The 27,815-nt window shown below is 35.5% G+C and overlaps 1 protein-coding gene across 7 annotated transcripts in view; it reads right to left on the bottom strand.

Annotated features, from left to right (window-relative positions):
- The window catches only part of LOC105479670 (Rho GTPase activating protein 24), a 531,861-nt gene that overhangs the window by 14,768 nt on the left and 489,278 nt on the right, over positions 1 to 27,815 (bottom strand). For all 7 annotated transcript variants that reach the window (XM_071092610.1, XM_071092608.1, XM_071092611.1 and 4 more), the window contains 3 exons: positions 19,615 to 19,747; positions 16,807 to 16,880; positions 14,103 to 14,224 (listed from right to left, as the gene is read on the bottom strand). In XM_071092610.1, the coding sequence (XP_070948711.1) occupies positions 14,103 to 14,224; positions 16,807 to 16,880; positions 19,615 to 19,747 (329 nt within the window). The remainder of the gene's footprint in view (positions 1 to 14,102; positions 14,225 to 16,806; positions 16,881 to 19,614; positions 19,748 to 27,815) is intronic.

The raw sequence follows: 27,815 nt of genomic DNA on the forward strand, positions 1-27,815 counted from the left end.
TAGAAAAGTGACACTTAAGCCTCTTTGGAGTCAGTTCCCTCCCCCTAACTCTGGCTCATAGCATCCTTTATACGCTTTCTGTCTCTATAGTTTTGCCTTTTTTACAATTTCATATAAATGGAATAATACAGTATGTAGACTTTCATATCTAGGTATTTTCCACTTAGTATAATAATTATGACATTTATTTGTGTTGTTACATGTAGCAGTTCGTTTTTTTTATTGTCAAATAGTATTACTTGCTGTAGATGTGCCACAATTTATCTATTCACTAGTTGATGGAGAATTGGCCTGTTTTCAGTTTGGGGCTAATATGAATAAAGTCGACATGAACATTTGACTCCAAGTCTTGGGTGAACATATGTTTTCTTTTTCCTTGGGTAAACGTTTAGCACATGACTCTGCTGGGTTTTATGGTTACTGCATATTTAAGTTAATAAGAACCTACCTAATTCTTTTGTGAATTGGCTCTAACATTTTGTATTTCTACCAGCCAAAGTTGGTATATTTTCAGTCTTAACTTTACACTTGGTAAGAAATGTGTAGAGGCATCTTATTATGGTTTACATTTTAGTTTTTCTAATGACTAAAGACGCTGAGCATCCTTCTGTGTATTATTTGCTATTTGTGTATCTTCTTTGATGATGTGTATATTTCAAATCTTTTGCCATTTTTTTTTCATTGAGTTGACTGTCTTGTTTTGCATGAGTTCTTTACATATTCTTAAAACAAGTTATTTATCAGATATGCAACTTGCAAATGTAGTCCCCACTTCCAAAAAGGCTTGACTTTTTGAAAAGTGTCAATGTTGACAAAGTCCAACTTACTAAATAATTTTTTAAAAAAATATTTTTATAGTTAGAGCCTTTTGTGTCCTAAGTGTTGACTAGCACAAGGTCATAAGATGTCTTTAAAAATATTTTCTTCTATATATCTTATACTTTTAACTCCTACATTAGGGTCTGTGATCCATTACAAGTTTTTTGTATGTGATGTGAGGTAAGGATTGAGGTAATTTATTTATATTTTTTAGGGCTATGAAATTGTTCCAGCATCATTTGGGGAAATGACCATCCCCTTTCCATTGAAATACCATGGTATATTGATCAAAAATCAAATGACTACACATATTTCTGGACTATCTGTTCTATTTCATTGATCTGTGTGTCCATCTTTATATCAATACCATACTTTTAATTATGTGTGGCTTTATACTAAGTCTTGAAATCAAGTTGTGTATATTCAACTCTGTTATTTCCTTTCAAATTGTTTGGGCTATTCTAGATAGCTTTTACTTCCCTGTAAAACTTATAATCAGATTGTCAATCTCTACAAATAAAAATTCTGGTGGAATATTTTTGTGACAATTATATTGAAACTATAGGTCAATTTTGGAAAAATTAATAGCTTAATAATATTGAGTATTCTAATACATGAGCAGGGTATATTTCCCCATTTATGTAGTTCTTATTTGTTTGTTAATGTTTAGTAGTTTTCAGAGTGTGTCTTATACATGCTTTCTTAAATTTCTGCCTAAATATTTTAAATTTATGAGTGTTGTTCTAAATAATAATTTTTATTTCAATTTCTACTTGTCCAATGTAGTATATAGAAATAAAGTTTTATAAATTGACTTTGCATTATGTGATCTTTACATATTTGCATATTAGTTATATTAGTTTTATTTGACAATTACATAGAATTTTCTACATAGAAGTTCATGTTGACTGTTCATGTTGACTGTTTTACATATTCCTTTCCAATTTTATACCTTTTATTTATTATTACTGGCTAAGATTTCCAGTACAATGGAAGTGGTGTGATAAGGTAAACTTACCTTAAACCTGATCTTAGAGGAAAAGTACTTGGTCTTTTATCATTAACTATGGTATTTTAACTACATTTTTCTGAGATAACCTTTGTTAATTTGAGAAACTTTAAAATTTTTTTATCTGCATCCACGATGTTTTTTTTTGTATCTTAAAGTGGTGTATTAATACAGTGAATTACATTGATTGATTTTATATGGCTAACCAACCTATCTTCCTGGGATAAACCCCACTGGTGCTGATTTATTATCCTTTTTATATGGTGAAGTCAATCCAGTAAGGTTTTGTTTAGGATTCATATGTCTATATTCATGAGGGATATTATTCTGTATTTCTCTTTTCTTGTAATGTCTTTATCTGTTTTGATATCAGAGCAACATTGGCCTCATAAAAGTAGCTGGCAAGAATTCCCTCTACCTCTTTTTTTCTGAAAAAGTCTGTACACAATTAACATAATTTCTTCTTTATATGTTTGTTAGAATTCACCAGTAAATTTAAGTTAGAGGTGTTTTTGTTTTTGTGGGAATGTTTTTAATTACAAATTCAATTGCTTTACTAGTCTCAGTTTCTTTCTTTCTTTCTAATCTTGAGTGAGCTTTGGTTTGTATCTTTTAAGGAACTTGAACATTTCACCTCCATTGACAAATTTCTTGGCAAAAAGTTGTTCATAATAGTCCCTTATGGTTATTTTAACATCTGTAAGATCTTTGGTAGGTCACTTCTGTTAAACCTGATATAGGTAATGTAACTTTGTTTTTTCTTTTCTGATCAGTACAATGAGCAGTTTACCAATTTTAATGATCTTTTTAACAAACCAGCTCTTGGTTTCACTGGTTTTCTAGATTGTTTTTGTTCTCTCTCTATTTTATTGATTTTTGTTCTTATCTTTATTACTCCTTGCCTCTGTTTTCTCTGGTTTAAATTAGCTCTTCTTTTTGCAGCTCCCTGAAAAGGAAACTTAGATAATTAATTTTAGGTCTTTATTCTTTCTGACATAGTCCATAATTTTATGAATTTTCCTCTAAGCACTACTTTATTTGCATCACACAAACTTGGTACGATTTTTTCTTTTCATTTAGTTTTTAAACATACCTGTATATTTATATTTTAAATGATGTGTATACAGTATAGAGTAGGGTGTTGAATTTTTATTTTTCTCTGCCTTTAGACTGGAATATATAAGGCATTAAGATTTAATGTAATTATTGATATGGTTGGGTTTAATTCTGTCTTCATGGTATTTTTTTCTACTTGTTGCATCTGATAATCGCTCCTCTTTTATTTTTTTCAAGTACTTTAAAAAATGTTAATTATTATATAACATTCCATTTTATCTTTATTGTTGGCTTATTAGCTAATACTTCATTTTATTTTTAGTGGTTGTTCTATGTTTATAATATTCATATTTAATTTATTATGGTCTACCTTTAAATAATATTGCAACACTTTGCGTACAGATTAAAAGCCTTACACTAGTCCACTTTCATCTGTTTGCTTCCATTTTCTGTGTTTTATTCTGTCATTATCATACATTTCACTTCTGTATATATTATGTGTCCCACATTACATTATCTTCATTTTGCTTTATGCAATAGGTTATCTTTTAATGAGATTAATAAGAAAAATATTATTTTATATTAACTCACATATTATTCCTGTGTAGTACTCTTCATTCATCTGTGTGCATATGTGTCTATCTGGATTCATATTCCTTCTGCCACAACAACCATTTAACATTTCTTATAGTGCAAGACCGTCAGTGATGAATTTACTCACAGATTTATTTTCTTTCTCTCAAAATGCCCTTAGCTCCTTTTTATATTTGAAAAATATTTAAATATATCCACTGGACATAGAAATCTAGGTTAATAGATTTTTTTCAGTACTTTAAAGGTTTTGATCCATGTCTTTTAGTTATATAATTTCTAACAAGAAATCTTCCGCAACATTTCTCTTTGTTCTTCTGTGTGTAATGTGTCCTCAGTTCCTCAGTCTGCTCGTAAGCTTTTCTCTTAAAGTGGTTCTCAGCAGTTTAGGATGTGCTTTTGTGTGGCTCCCTTTACATTAATTCTGAGCTTCTGTGTTCTTTGTGTTTGTAATTTTCATCAATTCTGTGAAAAAAATGAGTATTTTTCCTCTGTGCTTCGTGATAGTTTCTCTTATAAAGACAAAGTTTTTATAACTATGAATTTATTCTTTGTAAGTTTTCTCCTAACTTGCTATTAATCTCAAGTGTAATATTCACTTAAGTAATAATTTTCATCCTTAGAAATTCTACTTGAACTTTAAAAATATATTTGATTTATCTCTTTGTCATGTTACATTTTGCTTTACCTTCTTGAACATATTTATAGAATATAATAATATCCTTGTCTGCTATCAGAAATGACTCAATCACATTTGGGTCTTTTTCTATTAGCTATTTTATGTCCTGGTTAACCAGCTCATATTTTTATGACTCTTTGCATGCCTTGTAGTTTTTAATTGTATGGAAAACACTGAGGGCTTTATACGGTTGGTGACTGAGTTTTGAAAAAATATATATATTCTAGATGTGTTGGACTTCGTTCTGGCACAGAGTGAAGCATCTGGGGATCAGCTGAATCATATTTATTATATGTTAATGGGCTTTAATTTTTAGAGCAGTTTTAGGTGCACAGAAAAATTGAGAAGAAAGTACAGAGGGTTCCTATATACCTCCTCTCCACCACCTTTTTAAACACAGTTTCCCCTTTTATTAACATCTAGCATTAATGTGGTATATTTGATACACTTGATGAGCCCATATTGATACATTATCATTAACTAAAATTCATAGTTTACATTAGGGATCACTTTTTGTGTTGTATGTTCTATGAGTTTTGACAAATACATAACGTCATGTACCCGTCATTCCAGCATCATACCGAATAGTTTCACTGTCCTAAAAATTCCTTATGCTCCTGGTATTCATCCTTCCCTTCCTCCCTGTGCTCCCATTGGATCATTTAAAAGTTGCTTTAAAATTTGTGAGGTCTAATCCATAATTTAAGTCTTACCACTAAGGTAATACCTTTATGAGAATTCTACACAATGCCTCATTATCAGGACTTTGCACTCTTTCTGTGGGAAAGACAAATTATTTCAAGCCTACTTTGAGGCCCAGAAATTGTTCAGACTATGGATCTCTGGCAAATTCCCTCAAGTCTTCTGTAGTGTCCTCTCATGCAAACATAAATCAGTTCTCATCTACCCTCTGTAGATTTCTGGATGCTCTATGTCTAGTTCTCTCTTCTCTGTTTTCTACTCCCCCAAATTCTAGCTCCCTTGGGCCTCTCATTGTCTGATCTTACTCTCTTCAGCTCAGCAATACCTGGACTTTGTGTGCATTTTTCTTTCCTGTGATACAATGTGAAAACTGCCTCCCAGTAGTAATCTGAGGCAATAACTGGGTTCCGCTCATTGGTTTTCCTTCTCTTATGAATCATAGGCATGTATTGCCCATTGTTCAGTGTCTAAAAACTGCTGCTTCATACAGTTTTCTGGTTTTCTAGTTGTTTAATTTGAACAATCTCTATTCCTTCATCGAGACAAGAAGCAGAATGCAATATTATTTGTCAGTAGTTTTAAATACTGGTGAAAAAACATTCTAAAGGTTTCCTTGAAAGCACGTATCTGTTATATAGATATGGATATGCTTATATAGCAAGGATATCATTAACGGCTACATCAATATTTGAATGGTAGCAAGAAGGAGAGTAATGGCAAGGAATGTATAGAGAATTTTTCAAGTAAAAGATAATTTTAAAAGAGAGTATTTTTAAAAATAAAGCAGTCTCCATGTTTTTCAATAGAATTCATGTCAGTTGACTGCAAATAGTATGTTAATAGCCAAGAATAATGAGCTTCATTCACTTAAACATCTAGCAAAATAAGAAAAGAAAATAGAAATAACTATTATGGGTTAGTAAATATGTAAGGTTCATTTTCCAACCTGTGCAGTTTTTACTCCGGCCTACTGTTGAAAGAAGAATAAAAGCACTTTTGGGAGATAAAACCATCTCATTTGGATCACACTCACTCAGATCAGGCTAATGCTGCAAACACCTATTGTATCTCAGGGGTTACTTCAGCTGTAGAGCATATTTGGTTGAATTGTAATTGTGCATGTATAAAATGCACAGCAAATGACTAGGAGGCATGAGCACAAATACAAATTTGATCTCAGAAGTCAGAGCCTGTGAGAGATAATGCCTGTCTGCAGTCTGATCACTACCTCTCTTCTTCAGCCAATCCCCAGAGCTACCAGAGTTACTTTTCCTTTTTAAAACTTTTATTTTAATTCGGGGTATAAGTGCAGGTTTGTTACACAAGTAAACTTGTGTCATGAGGGTTTGTTGCACAGATTATTTCATTGCCCAGGTATTAAGCCTAGTACCCGTCAGTTATTTCTCCTGATCCTCTCCCTCTTCCCATCATCCGCCCTCCAATAGGCCCCAGTGTGTGTTGTTCCCCTTCCTCTGTCCATGTGTTCTCATCCTTTAGCACCCACCTATAAGTGAGAACATGAGGTATTTGGTTTTCTGTTCCTATGTTAATTTGCTAAGGATAATGGCCTCCAGCTCTATCCATGTCCCTGCAAAGGACATAATCTTGTTTATTTGTATGGCTACACAGTATTCCATGGTGTACATGTCCCACATTTTCTTTACCCAGACTATCATTGATGGGCATTTAGGTTGATTCCACATCCTTGCTATTGTGAATAGTGCTGCAATGAACATACACATACATGTGTCTTTATAATAGGATGTTTATATTCCTTTGGGTATAAGAGTTACTATTCTGGCTGGGCATGGTGGTTCATGCCTCTAATCCCAGCATTTTGGGAGACCAAGGTGGGTGGATCACCTGAGGTCAGGAGTTTGAGACCAGCCTGGCCAACATGGTGAAACCTCATCTTTACTAAAAATACAAAAATTAAACAGGTGTGGTGGTGGGTGCCTGTAAACCTGGCTACTCAGGAGGCTAAGGCAGGAGGATCGCATGAACCTGGGAGGTGGAGGTTGCAGTGTCTGAGATCGTGCCACTGCACTCCAGCCTGAGTGACAGAGCTAGACTACATCTTGAAAATAGAAAGGAATTGCTTTTCTAAAACAAAAAATCCAATCTCAACATGCTCTTGCTCAATAGTTATCAAAGATTCCTGAATGCAGAATGGTCTATAAGGCCTTGAAAATATTGTGAAAAGTCTTTCCAGCCATTCTTTCACCAGTCTTCCCTATATGCCCTGATATCATTGACCTTACCAAATTTTTCACTTGGATGCACTGTGATCTTTCTTACTCCTAAACACTGAATGTTTGTGTCCCCAACCAAATTCATATTTTGAAATCCTAACCCCCAGTGTGATGATATTAGGAGGTAAGGCCTTTGGGAGATAACTAGGTCACGGGGGTGAGGAGCCCTCATAAATAAGATTAGTACCCGCCTAAAAGAGCTCTCAGAGAGTTCCTCCACCCCTTCAGCTATGTGAGGACACAGCAAATAAACAGCTGTATGTGAACCAGGAAATGGGTTCTCACCAGATACCTATCTGCTGGCGCCTCAATCTTGGACTTCCCAGACTTCAGAACTGTGAGTAATACATTTCTGTTCTTTACAAGCTACCCAGTCTATGGTGTTCTGTTACAGTGACCCCAGTGGACTAAGATACTCACTCTCTTACCAATCTTTATATCTTTTTCTGGTAGAATAACTGTTTAAATGTCCCATCTGTGATGGTTCCCCTGACCTCTAAGAAAAATACCATAATTTCCTACTTTTTGATCTCATAGCCCTTTGACATATCCTGTATATAACATTTTTCATACTATACTTGAATGTTTAGCGGTTCAAATCTGCAACTAGGCAAGGCTATAAGTTCCTGTAGGGCAAAACTTTTCCTTATTCATCTTTGCATTCCCAGGCTTACTGGTGAGTATTGCATAAAGTAGTTGCTTAATGAATATTTATTGAATGATTAATTAAAATATATTTTAAAAGATTATTATTGTGAAAAGTTAATTCTACCCTCAGATATGGCATCCAAGTCTAATTTTATATAAATCAGGAGAATGAATAAGAAAAGAGGAGAAACTTATTTGTGGAAGTAAGAAAATGAGTAGATTCAGAGAATGAGGAAGGGCAGAGGAAGACAAGAGACCTTGCATGGGTGGATTTGGGAGAGTTTTGAGAGACACTGCCTGGAATGGATTTGGGAGAGTTTTGAGAGCAGGGCAGACAATAACAGAGTACTTTAAAACAACTTTCTTATTGTAGTTTTGATTTGCATTTCTCTAATGATCAGTGATGATGAGTTTTTTTGAAGTAAGTTTGTTGGCTGCATAAATGTCTTCTTTTGAGAAGTGTCTGTTCATGTCTTTTTGCCCACTTTTAATGGGGTTGGTTTTGGTTTTTTTCTTGTAAATTTGTTTAAGTTCCAATGAGATGCCATCTCATGTCAGTCAGAATGGTGTTTATTAAAAAGTCAAGAAACAATAGATGCTGGCAAGGATGCAGAGAAATAGGAACACTTTTATGCTGTTGTTGGGAATGTAAATTAGTTCAACCATTGTGGAAGACCGTGTGGTGATTCCTCAAAGATCTAGAACCAGAAATACCATTTGATCCAGCAATCCCCTTACTGGGTATATACTCAAAGGAATATAAATAATTCTGTTATAAAGATACATGCACACATATGTTCATTGCAGCACTATTCACAAAAGCAAAGACATGGAATCAACCCAAATGTCCATCAATGACAGACTGTATAAAGAAAATGTGGTACATATACACCATGGAATATTTTGCAGCCATGCCATAAGAAGAAACAAGATCATGTCCTTTGCAGGGACATGGATGGAGCTGGAAGCCATTATACTCAGCAAACTAATGCAGGAACAGAAAACCAACCACCACATGTTCTCACTCACAAGTGGGAGCTGAACAATGTGAACATATGGACATACGAAGGGGAACAACACACACTGGTGTTTGTTGGGGGAAGGTGGGGAGGGAAAGCATCAGGAAATATAGTTAATGGATGCTGGGTTTAATACCTAGGTGATGGGTTGACAGGCTCACAAATCACCATGGCACACATACCTATGTAACAAACCTGCACATCCTGCACATGTACCCCAGAACTTAAAATAGAATTTTTAAAAAGTTAAAAAAAAAACACCAAAAAACAACTTTCTATGCATTAAGAATGCAGTCAGATTTAGTATTTTCTCTAGAGACACAATAAACCTCTAACTTGTTTTTAATTATTTTTGGATGCAAGAACACTTTTTCTTTAAATACTGACTCATGCTGAAGACTGGGCCAGGATGTGGCTAGGTGGTTTATGTGCTCAGTGAGGTCTCCTGAAAGTTTGGTTGCTGTGAGCTGGTTTCTTCTGGGGCCTGATTGATCCTGGGTAAAATGAAACAACTACACTCCCAGGGAATGGAGACCTCCCCGTGACCCCCAACAAATTATGATAACAGATGGGATTATCTTGCTTCTCCATTTTTTCCTGTACTTAAAGAAAAAGAAACAAAGAAACTTATTTGTCTACTTGTGCACCTATCCCTTACACAATTATTGGTGTATTTAGAGAATTTACTTTTCTCATTGGGTATCAGGTTTCTTACCCACAAAGGAGGCACTACGCAATTTTTAAAAGATTTCTCCTCAAATAACAAGATACGCAACAAGAGTTTAAAGAATAACAACAACAAAAACACTGACTTCTAGGAAGATGAAGGTAGCACAGTATTGGAGCTCCTGAAATCCTCAAATAAAAACAGAGCAACTGGATAGCAAAGCCAAAACTCATGGGCAACATTTCCAAAACACTAGCTGACAGGGTATCTCCCCAAATCCCCAAATATATGTTGGTGGAGACAAATCCTCATTTCCACAAGGCCTGCATGATGTCAGTGTCTCTGTAGAGGGAAGGAGAGAGGAGCAATGGGGACTCTGATGGGCCTGGAAATACAATATCCCCAAAGCGCCGCATAGATATTCACTGGAAAATGCAAAGAGTTAATTTAAGAAGAGAGGCTAAAATTGGGAGGGATTGTACCTAGTCCAAGAGGTGGCCAGTGGCAAGGTCTGAAGGAGTCAGACATCCAGCCCCTAAGATCTCTCCACACTGACCAGCCAGGACTCCCTTGCAGACAGCATTTTGCAAGGAGGGGATACTGCTAGGAGAGAGGTGAAAATTGAGAAGGACTAGGACAACAGAAATGAAAGAACAGGAAGAAAGAGCAACAAAAATCAAGAAGGCAATAAAGCCAGGATATCTCAGGAAGCAAGATGCCATATTTTTTAATAAGATGTGAAAAAAGAGATTGAGCTCTGTGAAGTCAGAAAAGTTAACCTGAATGGATCCTTCACACGCACGGCGTTGTGACAACATGCCATTTGGAAAATTCACTGAGTTACGCTAATCCTCCAAATTCTTACACACGTATTTCTATAGTATCCAAGATGTATTTGTTAATATCAACACTAATCTCACGAGAAAAGCGCTTAGGAATTTAGGAAGCTGTCAAGCTCAAGGTTTTAAATGCAAATTTTTCACATGCAAGTTTAAATTTTGTCAATGGCAACACACTGACAGCTGTATTTCTTGAAGTGAAATGTTTAGTTCATTTTTGAGAATGTGTCTGCTAAATGCTCTAGTCTGAATAACTGTAGTTTGTCAGTTGTTCTTTCAAATAAAAATGGAGTTTCAAGAAAAAGCAGTTAGTGCTGCTCAAATATCACACAAATGCTTCCCCTTGAGCTGATCATTCTGTTACTTTTAGAAGCAGTATGCAGAAGTGCTTTGTACAGACAGCCGTCTCTCCACCCTAATATTAAAGAAATGTGTTCTCAAGGTTGATTATTTAATGCAATTAATAGTTTTTACTGTTCAGCAAGAACATTCTTAAGTAAAATTGGCATTTTATTCCTTACTGTAAATGCGTGGTGATGAAGAATATGGTGCTAGTGGGGTTTGGTGGCACTGCCTTGATTCATACTAAAGTGTCAGCTGCTGTAGCCGTCACTGCTTTAGCACCACTTGTGCAAATGTCAACACAGTGAAAGGGCAACAGCATCTTCATATTATTATGAAAATATATTTGAGCCCATGGACCTCCTGAATGCATCTCTGGGGCCCCCAGTTATCTGAGTACTACATTTTGAGAATCTCTAGGCTGGAAAGACATCAATACAAGGACCAGTAGTGAACATTAAGTGGATAGATTTATATACATATCACCAAAGATTAAATGAGGACTAAAATGGAGAGGGTATAGTGTATAATGGGTATATATTCTAACAGCATATAGTATAAATATTAAAAGAATAAAAGGAGGATTAAAAGAGCACATGTAAAGAATTTTGCAGTAACGTCACTGGTGTTGGTATTGTTATTCTGAGACTACTGTGTGTGATGAGTTATAGAGCAAATTATTAATTATGAGATGTTCTAATTCTGTTATCCTCAGTGTCTTTGCAAACCAAGATTCCTTGGAAGAAAGGGAATAAAACTGTAAAGAGAAATGAATAAATAAAAACCCTGTAGTTACAATTTTGAATTGTAACTAATGTGAACTTGTGAGGCACTATTTCTTTAATAGGTAAATATGTATATATGTTTATTATGCATGTAATATGTACATGTGTAGTGTGCATTCATATCTACTAGCTCTGCCAACTAAAATGTCTAGAAACAATGACCAAGCCAGTAGCAACGAGCACCACTGGCACTAAGCATCTAGTTTGCCTTGAAATATCATTTCCCCACTAAAAGAAGTCAGGAGTTTTTTGGAAATTGACTGATTCCAGGTTTGAGGTATAAAATATATGAGCCTAAGAAATCCTGTCATACTAAAAAGAAAAATAGCTACCACCCCAAACTAGGAAGGCCATGTCAAAAGAACTAAGAAGACAACTTGAAGATGCTTCCACTGGCCAAAGATGGGAAAATTTGAGATTCAATGAAGGACAGTAATTACAATGTATTGACCAAGCAAATTGATTTTAATACATGACCTTATAATGATATTTTAAAAATATTCACAATAATATGTATACTGGGAAGACAAAGAAAATAACACTCACTTTTAAAGGAGTTAAAAAATCTGTTCATGTGCTTTAAAAACTGGTAAGTAAAGGGAAAGACTCAAGCAGTATTTATCTTGCCTTTTAAAGTTACCATTGGGTTCCTAAGTAGTAGATGAGAAGAAATTTTCTAAAAGTGTTCCAATTATTAACTTAAAAATTAAAATACTGCCATATGGGTGAACCTTGAGGACATTATGCTAAGTGAAATAAACCAGTCAAAACAAGACAAATACACTATGATAACAAGTATATGAGGTACCGAGAGTAGACAAATTCATAGAAACTGAAAGCAGAAGGGTAGTTGCCAGGGCCTGGGGGAGAGAGAAAGGGGAGTTCTTGTTTAATGGGTAGGGAATTTCAGTTTTGTAACATAAAAACAGCTCTGGAGACAGATCGTGTTGATGGTTGCAAGACAATGTAAAGGTACTGAATGTTGCTGAACTGTGAACTTGAAATGGTTAAGATGATACATTTTATGTTACGTGTGTTTTACCACAGTAATGAGTTGAAAAAGACACATAATTACAATATCAGCATTTCAGCTTCCAGCGAATTAATAGTTTTAGGAATTTTGTTAAGTTCACAAAAAGAGAGATAAAGTGACATTATGTGTCTCCCGATTAAAGGGCACAACACAATCAAAGGTCATGCCAAGAAGATAAAACATGGATTTTATCCAGGTCCTAACTTGTAGAAAATGCAGAGAGCAGAGAACTATTAATATATTACACTGCACCATGAATCAACAAATCCATGAATCAACAAATCCAGACTATGGGAAACTCTACAAGTGAAATAACATGATTTTTCAAATGGCAAGTTATAGGGGATGCTGTATATTAAAAAATTCTTAAAAGCTATCAAGTAAAGGAATAGGAAACTTAAATGTAATATCTGGGAAGTCCATTTGGGTGATAAAACTACAAAGAAACACACAGAAATTGCTATAAAAGTCTGGATATTAGGATGACAGACGCTGGGATTGGGTCAGGACACAGGAAGAGTTTTGGGGATGCCAGGGAAAGTTCTATTTTTTTAACTAGATAGCTATTTCTAGAGTACTTGTTTTATATAATTCATTAAGATGTGAGTATGTGAGTATGTTTGTGTGTGTGTGCGGGTGTGTGTGTGGTGGTGGTTTTATGTATTGCATGTATTTTAATTTATAATAAAGATTTCAAAAAACAATGGACCAATGTATCTCCAAGCTTCTTGCAGCTTCAGATTTCATATTTTCTAATGTCTGCTAGACTCTTCAGGTAGAAATTAAGTTTTCTGAACTATCTCATTGCCAAAAATCTGATGTTCAACTTATATTGCCCTTGGTGTTTAACAAAGGAAATTAAACTGAAGTGATGTTAGGCAGACATGCAAAAGCTTTTTTTCTCACACACAAGATCGAAAGAAATGAAAACATTGGAATTTTAAGGAAAGGAACAGTATCAGGTAGTAAAATCCAGGCAACTGAGGGGGACATTTTATTATAGACTAAATAAACCCAGAGTGAATCTAAAAATAATCATTGTTTCCCTTTCCCTTTTTCCTATTAAGTTCTGAAATCATAAATTAGTCCAGTTTGCAGCAAACAATGGTGCTATTAATGACACAGAGCACCTAGGCCTGCTAGAAAAAAACAAAGTGCAGTTCATTGTTGAAAATAATTGAGACACTTTGTAATTTGAATAACAAAAATTCCTTCATGTTTTAACCTACAAATAGACAAGCAGCATTGTCTTATAAAAAAAATTTTTCCCTCTTTAAGTCAGTCAAATAAAATCAAAATTAAGAAAAATGTATATTAACTGAAAATAATAACTTTTTGAATTTTCTGAAAATTGTATTGAACTCACAAAGTGAGGTAGTTTTTTTCAGTTCTTGAATACTTTATGTATGATTTATGAAGGTTTCATTTATTCTTGTAAGGCTAATGAAGAGGCATTTAATACATTTTATATTTAGTAAACACAAACAAAAAATACCTGACTCTTCAAAGGAAGATTTTATGTTTAAAGAACTTCAGTTAATAAATGGAGTTGCCATGTATTCATTTATTACCTTGGTTTGCTCAAAGGGGAGTAGATTCTGGCCAATGAAGAGATAATTGCTGCTTCTTTTGATGAGGGTGTAAGACAATCATTTACTTACCCTCCATGATAGTCAAAGGATCTTCCACTTTGGGGCGCAGGATGTTAGGACCAAAGACAGTTGCCAAGTTCTGCACACTCATTTTGTTAACTCCCGAGTAGGACTGTACTTCATCCAAGAACCTACGGCGTATAAGCATATGATCGAAACACAATGGGATCAAATTTGCCAGTGGAAGAAAAATCAATCATTAGAAAATTTACAAACTAAAGTATGTTCAAAGATGACTATGGAGACAGAATTATTTGGATGTTCACACATCTCTCACTCAAACATATTGCAAATTAAGAAGGATCAAACTTTATGTATCATATCAACTATCTGTCTTGGCCTGGCCTGCTTTGATTTCCTCTGTCAATCAAAGGAACAGGTGTGTTTGAACAATACTAACAGGGACTTGAGAGTCAACAATGTTGATTCCCTTCTAATCCCTTAATAAAGTAATAATTTGTATCTATATTCAATTAGAGGACTGTAGATAAGATCAGCTGGTAGGATGCCTTATTTTAGAGAAGAGGAATTAACCCTCTTTGTGGAGTAATTTGTGAGCTTCAAAATTATAGTATATTAAGAAATGAGATAAAATACAGGCCGGGCATGGTGGCTCACACCTGTAATCCCAGCACTTTGGGAGGCCAAGGCAGGTGGATCACTTGAGGTCAGGAGTTCGAGACCAGCCTGGCCAACACATGGTGAAACCCCATTTCTAATTAAAAAAAATAAAAAATCTAGCTCGGCACAGTGGCGGGCGCCTGTAATCCCAGCTACTTGAGAGGCTGAAGCAGGAGAATCGCTTGAATTTGGGAGGTGCAGGTTGCAGTGAGCCAAGATTACACCATTGCACTCCAGCCTGGGGGGCAAGAGTGAAACTCTGTCTCGGGAACAAAAAGAGAGAGAGAGAGAGAAACATAAAATACAGTAGAAATTAAAACACAGTTCTAATTATATAAAACATTGCAAATGCAAACTGTTTCTATTTATTAGGTGCTAAAAAGTAAGAGGCATGAAATAGTAGGAGAGATTGTTTTCATAATCTTTCAGCAATTCTTCATTCCTCACCTCCTCTTCATTTATACAAGAGTTTCTATAATTTCATGGCTTGCTAATTGTACTGATGAGATAAAGAGGAAATAATGAACAATTAAAATAACATATTTATATAGTACTAGTATGTGTCAGTCATGGTGCTAATTTATTAAATTCTCAAAGCATCTCTCTGAGGTAGGTACCATTACTGTCTCTGTTTTACAGATGAGAGTCATGTGGTACCAGAGGGGGGAATCTTCTCCAAAGACAGAGTTAGTAAGGGGGAAAGCTAAGATTTGAACCCACCAGAGGATGTGACACCAGAGGCCATACCCTTAACTACTATATCAAGACTCTTTAAAAAGGTGCCTATTTCCACACATTCACTACTGTGATACAGCCTAAACTACAGTAACACTGAAGGCTAAAAGTCAAACTAGCATTTCTTATTTAAAATACCTGAAATTAAAAATCTGCTTAATCTTTCAAGCAAGGTTAGGCATTTCTATTGTGGAGATAAAGACTTACAATATGGTTCCAAATAAACTTTTTCATCCCTTTTACTTAAGGAGAATGTAATCTCTGTCTCACCCACTAGAATAACTTGAATTAGTTCAAAATCTTTGGATTATAAGCTTCCATATTAATAAATCTAAGCTATCAGTGGCATAATTTCCTGCTATTTCAAATTCTGGAACCCAAGGTCCTGTTTGCTTCTAAGTATAACCATCACTAGAGGAACTTATTGTGGGAGGATTTGGAATTTCTACTCAGTTACATTGACAATTAACATCAAAATGTCTGATATTAGTCTTAGACTTCATAGTTCCTAGTCCCTTGAACACTTACCTAATCATAACACCAAACACATACATAAATGCTGCACTGCACTCAATTAAAACTTTGAATTTTATTTTAAAATGGACTGGGAAGCTATCATGTAAGACACCCTGCAGTGACTTGTGCCAATCATCACTCTCTATTTAAATTTATACTGTTTCAATTTTGCATATTTGGTTCCCTAAACAGGGGCACATACATGGCATATCCCATTTGAGGCCTTGAGTTATACATTGAGAGGTACATTTTTCAGGCACAATTACTTTTCTAACAGAATTCAGTTACAAACGTCTTTTTGATGAAACCTGAGATAGGAAAGAAGTGGAAAGAAAATAACATTTATTGAATGCTTACTATATATTAATCACTTAAACTATAATTCAATTTTTAAAACAACTATGTGAAATACATGTTTTAATTACCATTTTACCTATTAGGACCCTGAGACTCAGAAAGAATAAGAGAATTGCATAAAGACAGGCAACTAGTCAATGGCACAATCTTGGCTCCCATGCAGATCTTTCTCATGCCAAGGTGGCATGCTTCTTTTCCTAAACAACGCCACTCCTGAAACAGTACAAACAACTTGATTGATGTTCAGAACAACAAATCTTTAGTGTGTAGAGGCAAGAGAAACTTCAGAAACATTAAATTTCAAAATCAAGCAATTTAATGCTCAAAGAAGCCTTTGAGATCACCTTGTCCAACCTTTTAATTTTACAGAGGCCAACACTAGGGCTCAAAGTAGTTGAGTGATTTTATTCATTGTCAAACACAAATTAGGATCAGGCTAAATATGTCTTGTGTTGTTTACATTCGTCGTTAGGACAGTTCTTACCTGCAAATATACTTGAGGAGGTTGTAATTTACCACTGGCAAACTCTTCACCTGCTTTGCTAATTCCTTAACACCCTGAGTACAAAGAAGAAAATAAATGTTATCTTTCTACATGTTCACCTTAGAATTAAAGCAAGTGGAAATGGCCATATAATTTTTTAAAAAAATTAGTTTCATATGTTATCAGTGAAAGATCTTGTCCCGAGCACTTACCACTATCACAGTGAATATTTTAGAAATGTTTTCAAATATGTACCAGCATTTAAAATATCTCCATAAGTACTATTTGTGGAGAAACAGATTCAAGTAAAGCTATTTATCATTTTTAACATTTGTTCGCAATTGACTGAAAAGAGAAGATAAGCTCATTTATTAATAATATTATTTGAAGAAAAGTAAACTATGTAGTGAGCATCCTTCCCAGTTTTAGCATGTGTAGATCATAGATAAACACATCTACTGACGAAAGTCTTTCAGAGCTGGTCAGGTTTAGGATACATCATTTGGGGAGGGAGGATAATTGAAAAACGTGATCTTTCTGGAAATTTCACAAGGGACTAATTTATATGGTTCTTCTCATTGTATGACTTCCCCTAAAATGTAAATGATACCAGAAAAGCCAATGGATAATGTAATTTGCTTTCTTCTTCTGCCCATAAAGGTCCAGATAGTAAATATTTGAGGCTTTATGGGACAAATGGTCTCTGTTTGCAACCACTCAACTCTTCTGTTGTAGTGCAAAAGCAGCCACAGACAATATTATTTAACAAATGGAATAAAACTGCATTTATAAAAACAGGCAGCAGTTAGGCCGGGTGCGGTGGCTCTCGCCTGTAATCTCAGCACTTTGGGAGGCTGAGGTGGGCCGATCATGAGGTCAGGACATCAAGACCATGCTGGCTAACACGGTGAAACCCCATCTCTACTAAAAATACAAAAAAAAAAAAAAAAAAAAAAATTTAGCTGGGAGTTGTGGCAGGCACCTATAGTCCCAGCTACTTGGGAGGCTGAGGCAGGAGAATGGCGAACCCAGGAGGCGGAGCTTGCAGTGAGCTGAGATCGCGCCACTGCACTCCAGCCTGGGTGACAGAGTGAGAATCCATCTCTCTCTCTCTCTATATATATATAGGCAGCAGTTTTTGACATGAGTGCCAAAACATCTAATGGGGTAAAGAATAGTGTTTTACAAATGGTGGTGGGACAATTGTATATCCACACGAAGAAGAATTAAGTTTGTTCCTTTCCTCACACCAAAAACAAAAATGAACTCAAAGTGAATCATAGTTCTAAATGTAAAAGCTGAGGCTATAGAATACTTAGAAGAAAATATAGGAGTAACTCTTTGTGACCTTGTATTAAGCAAAGTCTTCTTAGATATGACACAAAACCACAAATGATTAAAAATAGATAAATTTGACTTCATCAAAATGTACAACTTTTGTGTTTCAAAGGACACCATCAATAAAATGAAGAGACAATGCACAGAATGTGAGAAAATACTTAAAAATCATATTTATAAGGGACATATATCTAAACTATATAAACTCTTACAACTCAATACTATTAATAATAAGGCAAATAACCCAATTGAAAATGGGGAAATAATTGGAATAGATATTTCTCCAAAGAAAATATACTAATATCCAATAAGTATATGAAAAGATGTTCAGCATCATTAGCCATCAGGGAAATGTCATTCAACCTTCAATGAGACGACTTTACTCATGTTAGGATGGCTAGGATAAAAAAGACAGGTAACAAGCGATGGCAAAGATTTGAAGAAATCAGAATCTGCACTCATTGCTGATGGGAATGTAAAATGCTGGAGGCCTTTTGAAAAACACAGAGTTACATATGGCCCAATAATTCTACCTTCTAGGTATACACTTAAGAGAAATAAAAACATAGGTCCATGCCAAAATTTGTACATGGATGTTCACAACAACATTATTCATAATAGCCAAATAATGAAAAAAAAAAAAAAACAAAACACCCACAGGTCTGTCCAATGAATGGATGAATAATGGAACATTGTTTAGAATTAAAATGAATGATATACTGATAAGTGGCACAAAATGAGTAAACTTTGAAAACAGTGAAAGAAGCCAATCGTGCACACACACACACACACACACAAAAACATTGAATGACTCCATTTATAAGGAATGTCCAGAATAGGCAAATCTTTAGGGACAGAAAATAGATTAGTAGTTGCCAAGAACTGGGGAAAAAGCAGAATTAAGGGAGGGTATGAGGTTTATTTTGAGGCAATAAAAATATTGCAAATATTCTGAAATTAGATTTTGGTGATAACATAATATCTCAGAGTTGCACAACTCTGAGAATATACTAAAAAACACTGAATTATACATTTTAAATGGGCAATTGTATAGCATAAAAATTATACCTTACCAAATCCGTTTAAAGAAACAGTAGGTAGGATTTTTTGTATACAAGCCACTGTTTGAAGTGGTTTGTGTTCACACAATTAAAAGATTATGAGACACAGCAGTCACTTTTTTGTGTGTGATGTGTGGCCTGACATAGCATTGCATTTACCATTTAGGGAAATAAAGTGGCATGCCGTGCTGATTTAATTTATTCAGCTATATTTCTTTTTTTGATCAGAGAGGGGATCAGAAATGGTACTTGAGCTGTATTTGGAAAGTCTCAGTGTGTGTGAGGTCAATGCAAAGGATAGTGGAGAATAACACTGGGATAGGGCAATGGAAATTTACAGATTTAAGACTAAGAACACACATAAAAATTCCAAACGAAAGCTTATTTGGAAACAAATGCATCAACTTACCACTTCCTCTTCCTTGCTGAGCAGTTTGGCACATGACAAAAAATCTTCATACTTCGCATAAGGAATAACTGGTTCTGGAAGTTCTCGGAGGTACAGCTTAAGAAGTGATGCCACCGTGTGTACATCTGTGTTGCTGTGGAGATAGAAGTGTGAAGATATTCTTTGGAGTAAACTTCATACCATTCTATTTATTTTTTTCAAGAGTCCAAGAGTTAGAATTCCATCCAAGTTGGCAATGGAATGAATCAACCCAGTTTTCAGAGAGCACTCATTTATGTGATGTGTATTAGGTGGGGAGAAGAAGGCCTAGAAAGATCTACAGAATCCTCAGTGTAAAGGTGGAATGATGGTTACCAGAGGCTGGGAGGGATAAGTGTATGTGTGTGTGGGTGGGTGGGGTGGGAGTGGGGATGGTTAATGGGTACAAAATATAGCAAGGTAGAATGTATAAGATCTAGTATTTGATAGCAAAACAGGGTGACTGCAGTCAACAATAATTTATTGTACATTTAAAAATAACTAAAACAGTATAATTAGAATGTTTATAACAGAAAGATATGATGAATGTTTGAGATGATACATAGCCCATTTACCCTGATGTGATTATTACACATTATACGCCTGTATCACAATATCTCATGTACCCCATAAATATACACACCGACTACGTACCCATAAAAATAAAAAAAAATTAAAGAATCCTCTGTGGTTTGAACATTCAAGCATTTTTCTTTGTGTGTATTTGATAGTGAGCAAAGGTGTTAAGAAAACAATGAGAATATATTAGATCTGAAATAAAATATATTGTAATAAAATTTACAAAAAATACCAAATCTATAGATGAGTATATGTGTGTATTCAATATAAAAATGAATTACTAAATTCCCACTCATCTCTCAAAATGTTGAACTCATTTTTGAGAAAGTGTTGGTGTTTGCCTATAGATACTCGAAGCTTAGTGTGACATGCTATACATTTTTAACAGAGCTCATTTTGAAAATGATTGATTCTAAGCATAATTGTTTGTCTAATATTCTAAGATAGCTGGGAATCCTTAGAGTGTTCTAGAAAAGAAGAGAAATGCTATGAAAATAAATAATAAAAACTTAATGTCCTTTACATAACTTGAATAATTTATTTGTATCCTCTGCTGAGTGTGAGTGGCAAGATAACTTACTAAATAACTTACTAAAATATTAATTTATATTTTGTCTTCTGTATCTTATATTTCCTGTTAATCCATGAAGATGGATGATAGCAAAGACAGGAAGAATAGAGTTTTTATTTGTGTGGGCGAAGTCGTTTTGTTTTTTGTATCTCCGGGGAGAATAAGCAAAAGTGTGAAAGGAGAGTTGATTCCTGTGAACCGGGAAGAGTGGTAGCGAACAATCCAGGGAATTATTTACCTCACTCCCAAGCTGTGCTGCAGGAAGTGACATGTCCCCAGAGAGGTGTGCTCTGAGGAGTTGGGATGCAGGCAGTGGGGTTTCCTGCCTCAGTGAATATTCTCTTATCCCAGTGGCAGCATGGAAGCAGAGCCCACTTTACGAAATTATATGAGCTGAGACAATGGGCTTCTCAGTTCTCAGTTTCAAACCCGTGAAATCCCATGGGTTGATTTCATCAGCTGCACATCTACTCCTAATGGACATTATAGAAAACACAAGGCCTAGGACCCCAGGGGTTTAAATAAAAAAGGTATTATTCCAGCCTGCTCACGACTTGTAGTCTAGTCAAGACAGCAGATATTAAGCTGATAATAAGACAAGTATGTGATTACAAAATAAGGTGAGTAGAAATATGGAAAATTATTGCATACCATCTAATAACAAGACAGGATTTCGAGGGCTTCTCTGAGAAAATGATGTTTGAGCCAAGATCTCAAGGGTGTCTAAGGACAGAAGAAGGCATTTCTGATCAAAGCAAGGGAGAAAAACAGCCTAAAGTGGGAGGAAGTCTCCTGTCCTTGCAGAATTGACAAAGGCTAAGAAGGTCAGAGCCCAGAATGGAAACAGGTAAGGTCTGTGCAGTAGGCAGCAACCTCATGGACCATAGGACTTTGCCTCCTTCAGGGTAAGGGCTGAGGTTTTCCATTTTGACATTGGAGTCTCTCAGAACAGGCATATTGTCAACTGTTTTATAGATGTTAAAATGATGGAGGTTATCTGAAAGGGCTTGTTTTAACTAGTTAATTGTATCTTCTTGATAATTAAATAAATATATATTTTTCTTTCTAAAATTCTGAACTGATAAATACTGCAGAAGAGGTTATCTTAAAACCTTGTAATGAAAATAGAAATCATGTTTCCAGGACATCTTGAAAACTGCAATCAACTATTAATTCCTAAAACTAAATTCCAAAAAAATCATTTAAAAAAGACATACCTAAAATAGTCTCAATGGTAAGACAAGGAAGACAATAGTATTTTTGTTTGTTTTCTGACAAGCCACCGTATTTCATGTGCATCAAAGCCTTCTGTGTTTTTCTTGCTATATCTACCCCTCGAAGGGACAGTCATTAGTAGTAAAAAAAAAAACGCAGCCTGGGGCAGGATAGGCATAGCAGTCAAATATTCCAATAAACTATTTCCTTTTGATTCCACTCTAACCCAATCTACTGTCATGACTCAGATTTGTTTGCCTTCAGAGTCAATGACAATTTTGTTAGTTACAGGTAGTACAAATATAGAAGAATATTAAAATAAAATATAAAATAAATAAGTATATTTTTCAATATACAGAGTATGTTATACACAATTTCATGACTATATAAACAGAAGGTATCAAATAGTTATAAATAAATACTATAAATGAGACAATAATGATAAACAAGAAACATATTTAACAAGAAATCTGCTTTAAAGTTTCATTGATGATCTATTTATTACATTGACTGTTCCCAAACACACTGTTTTTAAGGGAACTTCCTTAGCACTTACTCTACTGTTTTGCTTTTAATGAAGTGAAGCATTTTATAAACTATGGTATTGAGAACCTTTGAACACTAGATGGCGAGATTGCAAAGTTAGACAATGGGATGGTGTAAAAATTGTGAAGGATGAAGGGCCATAGAATCATTCTTCCTCTACCAGCAATTTTCTTAGCGCCAAAGCTGCAGTAATGTTCCAAGAATAGAAGTATTTGAGACATGAATCATGGTAAAAGGTGGAATGGGATGATTATTTTATTTCTTCCCAGAAGTGATACATTACAGGAGCTTTCTAACATTATAGTATATATGAACACAGCTAATTATATAGAAAGGAAGAAAAAAATGAACAATTATATATATATATATTTATTAACAAAGTTTATTAACTTTTGCTTAAAGGCTAAAATTTAAAAATTGATGACTCTCTTTCTTTGGCTTGATTAAACTTAGGCTTCCCTGTAGAAATAGAGACCTCAGCATTTTTCTAGAGTTTTCATTTTTGCTTTGTCCTTTCTCACTGAAGAAAATAATCATTTCTGGACAGAATCTAACATATTTTTCCAGTTCTGATTCACCTCAAGAGGTTCTCAGTCACATGCCCTAATTGTCAGTAGGCTACCCATTACAATGGGGAAGTCTGGTGTTTCTCTGAAAAATATCTTTGTATGTTCAGTCTACAAAATAGCAACCCTGTCAATCTCACTCTCTAGCCTTCTATCTCCTATTGAAAATCCACTACTTTGCCAAATTAATATCTACTTCAATATGTGCAACCAATTAATTAGATATCAATATTATTTACTAATTGCCCAATGTACCTAAAAGAAAGTGTCATATTTATCTCAGAGAAATACCCCTCAGTCTTCACCAAAGTGAAGTGAAGTGACTGCATTGTGGCAAAGGTCTATGTACAATGGATAATAAAAATGTTTCACCTAATAACAACAACACATCTGCACATATCAGGCCTCACTGAAGGCCAATGAGTAGGTTCTGCTATTAACCCCATTTGGGGTACTTCAACAGGAAACTGCACAGACAAAAATTATTTTTGGCTAATCACTGAGATACGAGGTGCTTTACAGTCATGCTCTCTGGTATGTTAAATAAAACTGAAATTCGCCCAAGGAGTCCTCCCTACAGGTTCCTAATTGCAACCTAACTCAGTACCAGAAACAAAGTGAAAACCTAATGAGGAACAAACAGCTGAGTTTCAGTCAATCACAGGCAGCTGTTCAAACCATGTATGAGATGTAAACCATGTAATGGGGCTGTCTCTGTACCTTGCTTCTGTTTTCCGTAGGTTACTTCTTTTTCTCGTCCTGTAAATATAACCTGCACATGTGGTAGGGTGGAACATTCCAAACCATTTTGTCCCAAACTGCTGCTAGATTCTAGAACCACAAAATAAGTCAATGAAGATCTGCAAAACTAGATTTGTTGTAATTCTGTCTTTTAACGGTAGAAGTTCAAAACTATTTGCTAATATAAAGTCATTATACAGACTCAAGTCCCTTTCACTCAGCTGGTAGTAGAGCCTTTTCAGAAGGTAAGATATGTAATCAAGCACGTTATATCCAGAGGTAGGAAAAAGGCAGTACAAGATAGGCCCAAAGATCTGAGTGAAAGAGCTATCAGACCAGGAGGAGCTTTGTAGCATATGTCCCTTAATTGAGCAACATATAGGTTTGGTTCGCATCTTATATTGTACTTGGACTTTATGTCTGAATCCTGTTTCCTCCTGGTTATTGCTTTTTTTTACAAACTTAAAGGGAGAATTCCATGAGGCTTCCTATGATTGACCTAATTTTGTATTCTCATTGGTCTACTTCGATCCTTCTGGGATCACTCATTTATTCACCAAACAGTTTCTGAACACCTGTGATGTGCACAGTCTCATGCTACATGGTAGGTGAAAAATAAATGAACAACATAGACCCTTTTTTCTTCCTTTGAGTTTATATTTCTCACTTTTCCATACCATGCCTCATTTTTCTCTACTTCATAACACTTCTGTATATTCTAACTGCTGAGTTCCTGCCAAGTATGTGATCTGAAGAATGTTCTTTATATTTCCTGGAAATTATCTGTCCTGCTTAGCATCTAGGTGCAATATAGGCCTCTTATTAATCTGAACAAGGATAAAGGAGTCTGACAAGAATCCCTCCTTGCTCATCATCCATCCCCATTCCTCCTTTCCTCATAAACATACTTACACACACTGATAAATCCAAATGCCACCATAATTACAAGTATAATATTACATAGACAAAACCTTGTAACATTTAAGTCTCAAAATTAGAAATGGGAATTTTTCACTCTGAATACTATGCAGAGAATACAGTATAATTCCTTGGTTTAACTGAATAGAATGAATTTGCAATGCACCTACACAGGAAGTTATTAAAGATATTGTGAACTTATCTGCAACAAGCACAATGGGATGATCTAAAATTCGCTTAGAATTAAAAAATAATAATGTCATATCCATCAGCCTCCAGGGAGAACATCCATGAGACTGAAAGCATTTGGCAGTACTTCCAACATGAATGCTACCACCAAATGGTCTTGCTTAAGCAATACTCTGCTTTGCCTGCTGAGTTCACCAAGACACAGGAAAGCAATTCCAAAGATACTAAGCAGCTCCAGACTAAATTCAACATCTCTTTAAAAAGTCTGGTTCTGTTCGAACTTATTTTTTTATGTATCTGTCAAAACTGATGCACTTTTCAGCAGTGAAACTAGAATCTGGTTAAACCTGTCATGGCTTATTGCACAGCTACATAAATGTCACCACTGAATTATATACAAAACCAAAGGACTGTTTCACCTCCAGGCTAAGTGCTGGACTACATTGAACTAGTGCTTGTCCCAGTAGAATTCTCCTGGTTTAAAGCTGCTGATGGCAGAGAACTGCATGATACCTGCTATGGGCTGAATATCCACGTATCCTCTTTGTACATCGAAGCCCTAACTTCTAATGCAATGGTACTTGGAGTTACAGCTCTGAGAGGTAATTAGGGTTTGATGAGTTCATGAGGGTGGGGCCTTGGCCTGATGGGATTAGGGCTTTTATAAAATGAGACACTAAAGAGCTTGCTCTTTCTCTCTCCCCTTGTCCAAGAATCCAGTCAGAAGACAGTTATCTGCAAGCCAAGAAGACAGCCTTCACCAGAGCACAACCATATTAACACCCTGATCTTAGATTTCCAATTTCTGGAACTGTGAAATAAGAAGTTTCTGTTGTTTAAGCTACCAGTCTACAGTATTTTATTACGACAGTTTAAATTGACTAAAACAACCCCCAAGTCTACTTTTGGTGAGCTTGTCTATAAAACTGTTTATGGTACTGTCAGAGTACTAGGTAATGAAATGTTATTGCAAAAACAGAAACATGCTTTCAGTTAATGTAAATTTATAGAAATACTGTCAGATAAACCAATGTGATACAGAACACAAAGATTCACAACCTTGGCTGCACACTGGAATTAACTGAAAACGTTTTCTAATAATTGTTGACTAGGTTTTATACATTCTGGTATAGTTGATCTGGGTTAAAGCTTTGGCATTGATATTTTATTCTCTTATGCAGCCAATATTGAGGAACACTGATACAGAACATGGATTTGGAGTGGAAAACTCCAACGAAAGGAGGCAGTTCCAATGTGTAATGGTCACCAGTTTAAATCTGGACACTTCTAGCATCCGTGGGAGCCTACTAGTTACGTATTTGTCTCTCCAGTATTCCCCAGTGGAAGACGTGGTGGAAAGAATGTTGGTGGGGACATAGTGCCTGATATGGTTTGGCCCTGTGTCCCCACCCAAATCTCATCTTGTAGCTCTTATAATTCCCGCATGTTGTGGGAAGGACTCAGTGGGAGATGATCAAATCATGGGGGTGGGTCTTTCCTGTGCTGTTCTCATGATAGTGAATGGGTCTCATGAGATCTGACGGTTTTAAAAATGGGGAGTCTGCCTGCACAAGCTCTCTCTTTGCCTGCTGCCATCCACGTAAGATGTGACTTGCTCCTCCTTGCCTTCTGCCATGATTGTGAGGCTTCCCCAGCCATATGGAACTGTGAGTTCTCCATGAAACCTCTTTCTTTCATAAATTGCGCAGTCTCAGGTATGTCTTTATCAGCAGCATGAAAACAAACTAATATAGTGCCCAGCTTTACCAAACTGTCACATCGATCTTTTCTTTCCTCCCTCTAGAATTACTACTGTGTATAGAGGCATGTGTGTAGAGACTTCTCCCTTTCAATGCTAGATTATCATGTAAAAATAATATTTGACTGTTTAATGTACATTCACTCCAAGATCCCATATGTGCAAACACGTGCATGTGAGTACACACACACACACGTGTACACAAATCACTCTCTTTACATATATAAGATAATAATAAACAAATAAATATAAAACTCCTTGTAGTATAGCTGTAAGACAGAGATTACTTTGAGCAAGCTGAGTTTGGTGCTTCTAAACAATAGACTCCTCAAAAAGAAAGTAGCTAACTCCCTAACTGAAAAAAATTATGGATATTTATTCATTTTCTATTTCTGACTAATATTTCCCATGAGTAAGTCTCTATTTCAATGTTTCTTTGACACCTTACTTGCCTTTGCCTTCCACCTCCTTGCCTCTTCTCTGAACACCATTCCTTATTAGTTAGCTCTTCCTCTGCTGGCCTCTAAGTGGTGGTGTTTTCCTGGATGACCTGCACACTCTTTGGATTAATCCATGAGTTCCACTATCACTTTGCTACATGACTACATAATATCTATCTCTGTATCAGACCTTTCCACTGAATTCTTAGATGTTTCATACATATTTGAACTTCACGTGAACAAAATTGACTGGCAACAACAGAAAAATCTCCCCTTGTGTAAAATTGTTCCTCTTTAGGATTTTTTTTTTCCACAATGAATGGCATCACCATTTACACAAACGAGCAAGAAACCTAGAAGTCAAACTGAATTTGACTGTTCCCAAGACCTAAATCTGACAGCAATTGGTGATTCTCTGACTGAACAGTATGTTGGAATTACCTGGGAAGTTAAAAAAAAAATACAAATGCCTGGTTCATATATATTCTGACATAATAGCTTATGAATCCATGCCTTCTTTGGCATTCTTACTGACACTGCTTAAGTTCTAGTTTGTATTACTCACCTCCACTAACACAATACCATATTAACTGGTTTTCCCGATATCAAGACTGTCCTCCTACCTCTAACTCCTTTAAAAAACACATGTAAGTGGTAAA

This window comes from Macaca nemestrina, chromosome 3 (assembly GCF_043159975.1).
Source record: "Macaca nemestrina isolate mMacNem1 chromosome 3, mMacNem.hap1, whole genome shotgun sequence".
NCBI classification, from domain to species: domain Eukaryota; kingdom Metazoa; phylum Chordata; class Mammalia; order Primates; family Cercopithecidae; genus Macaca; species Macaca nemestrina.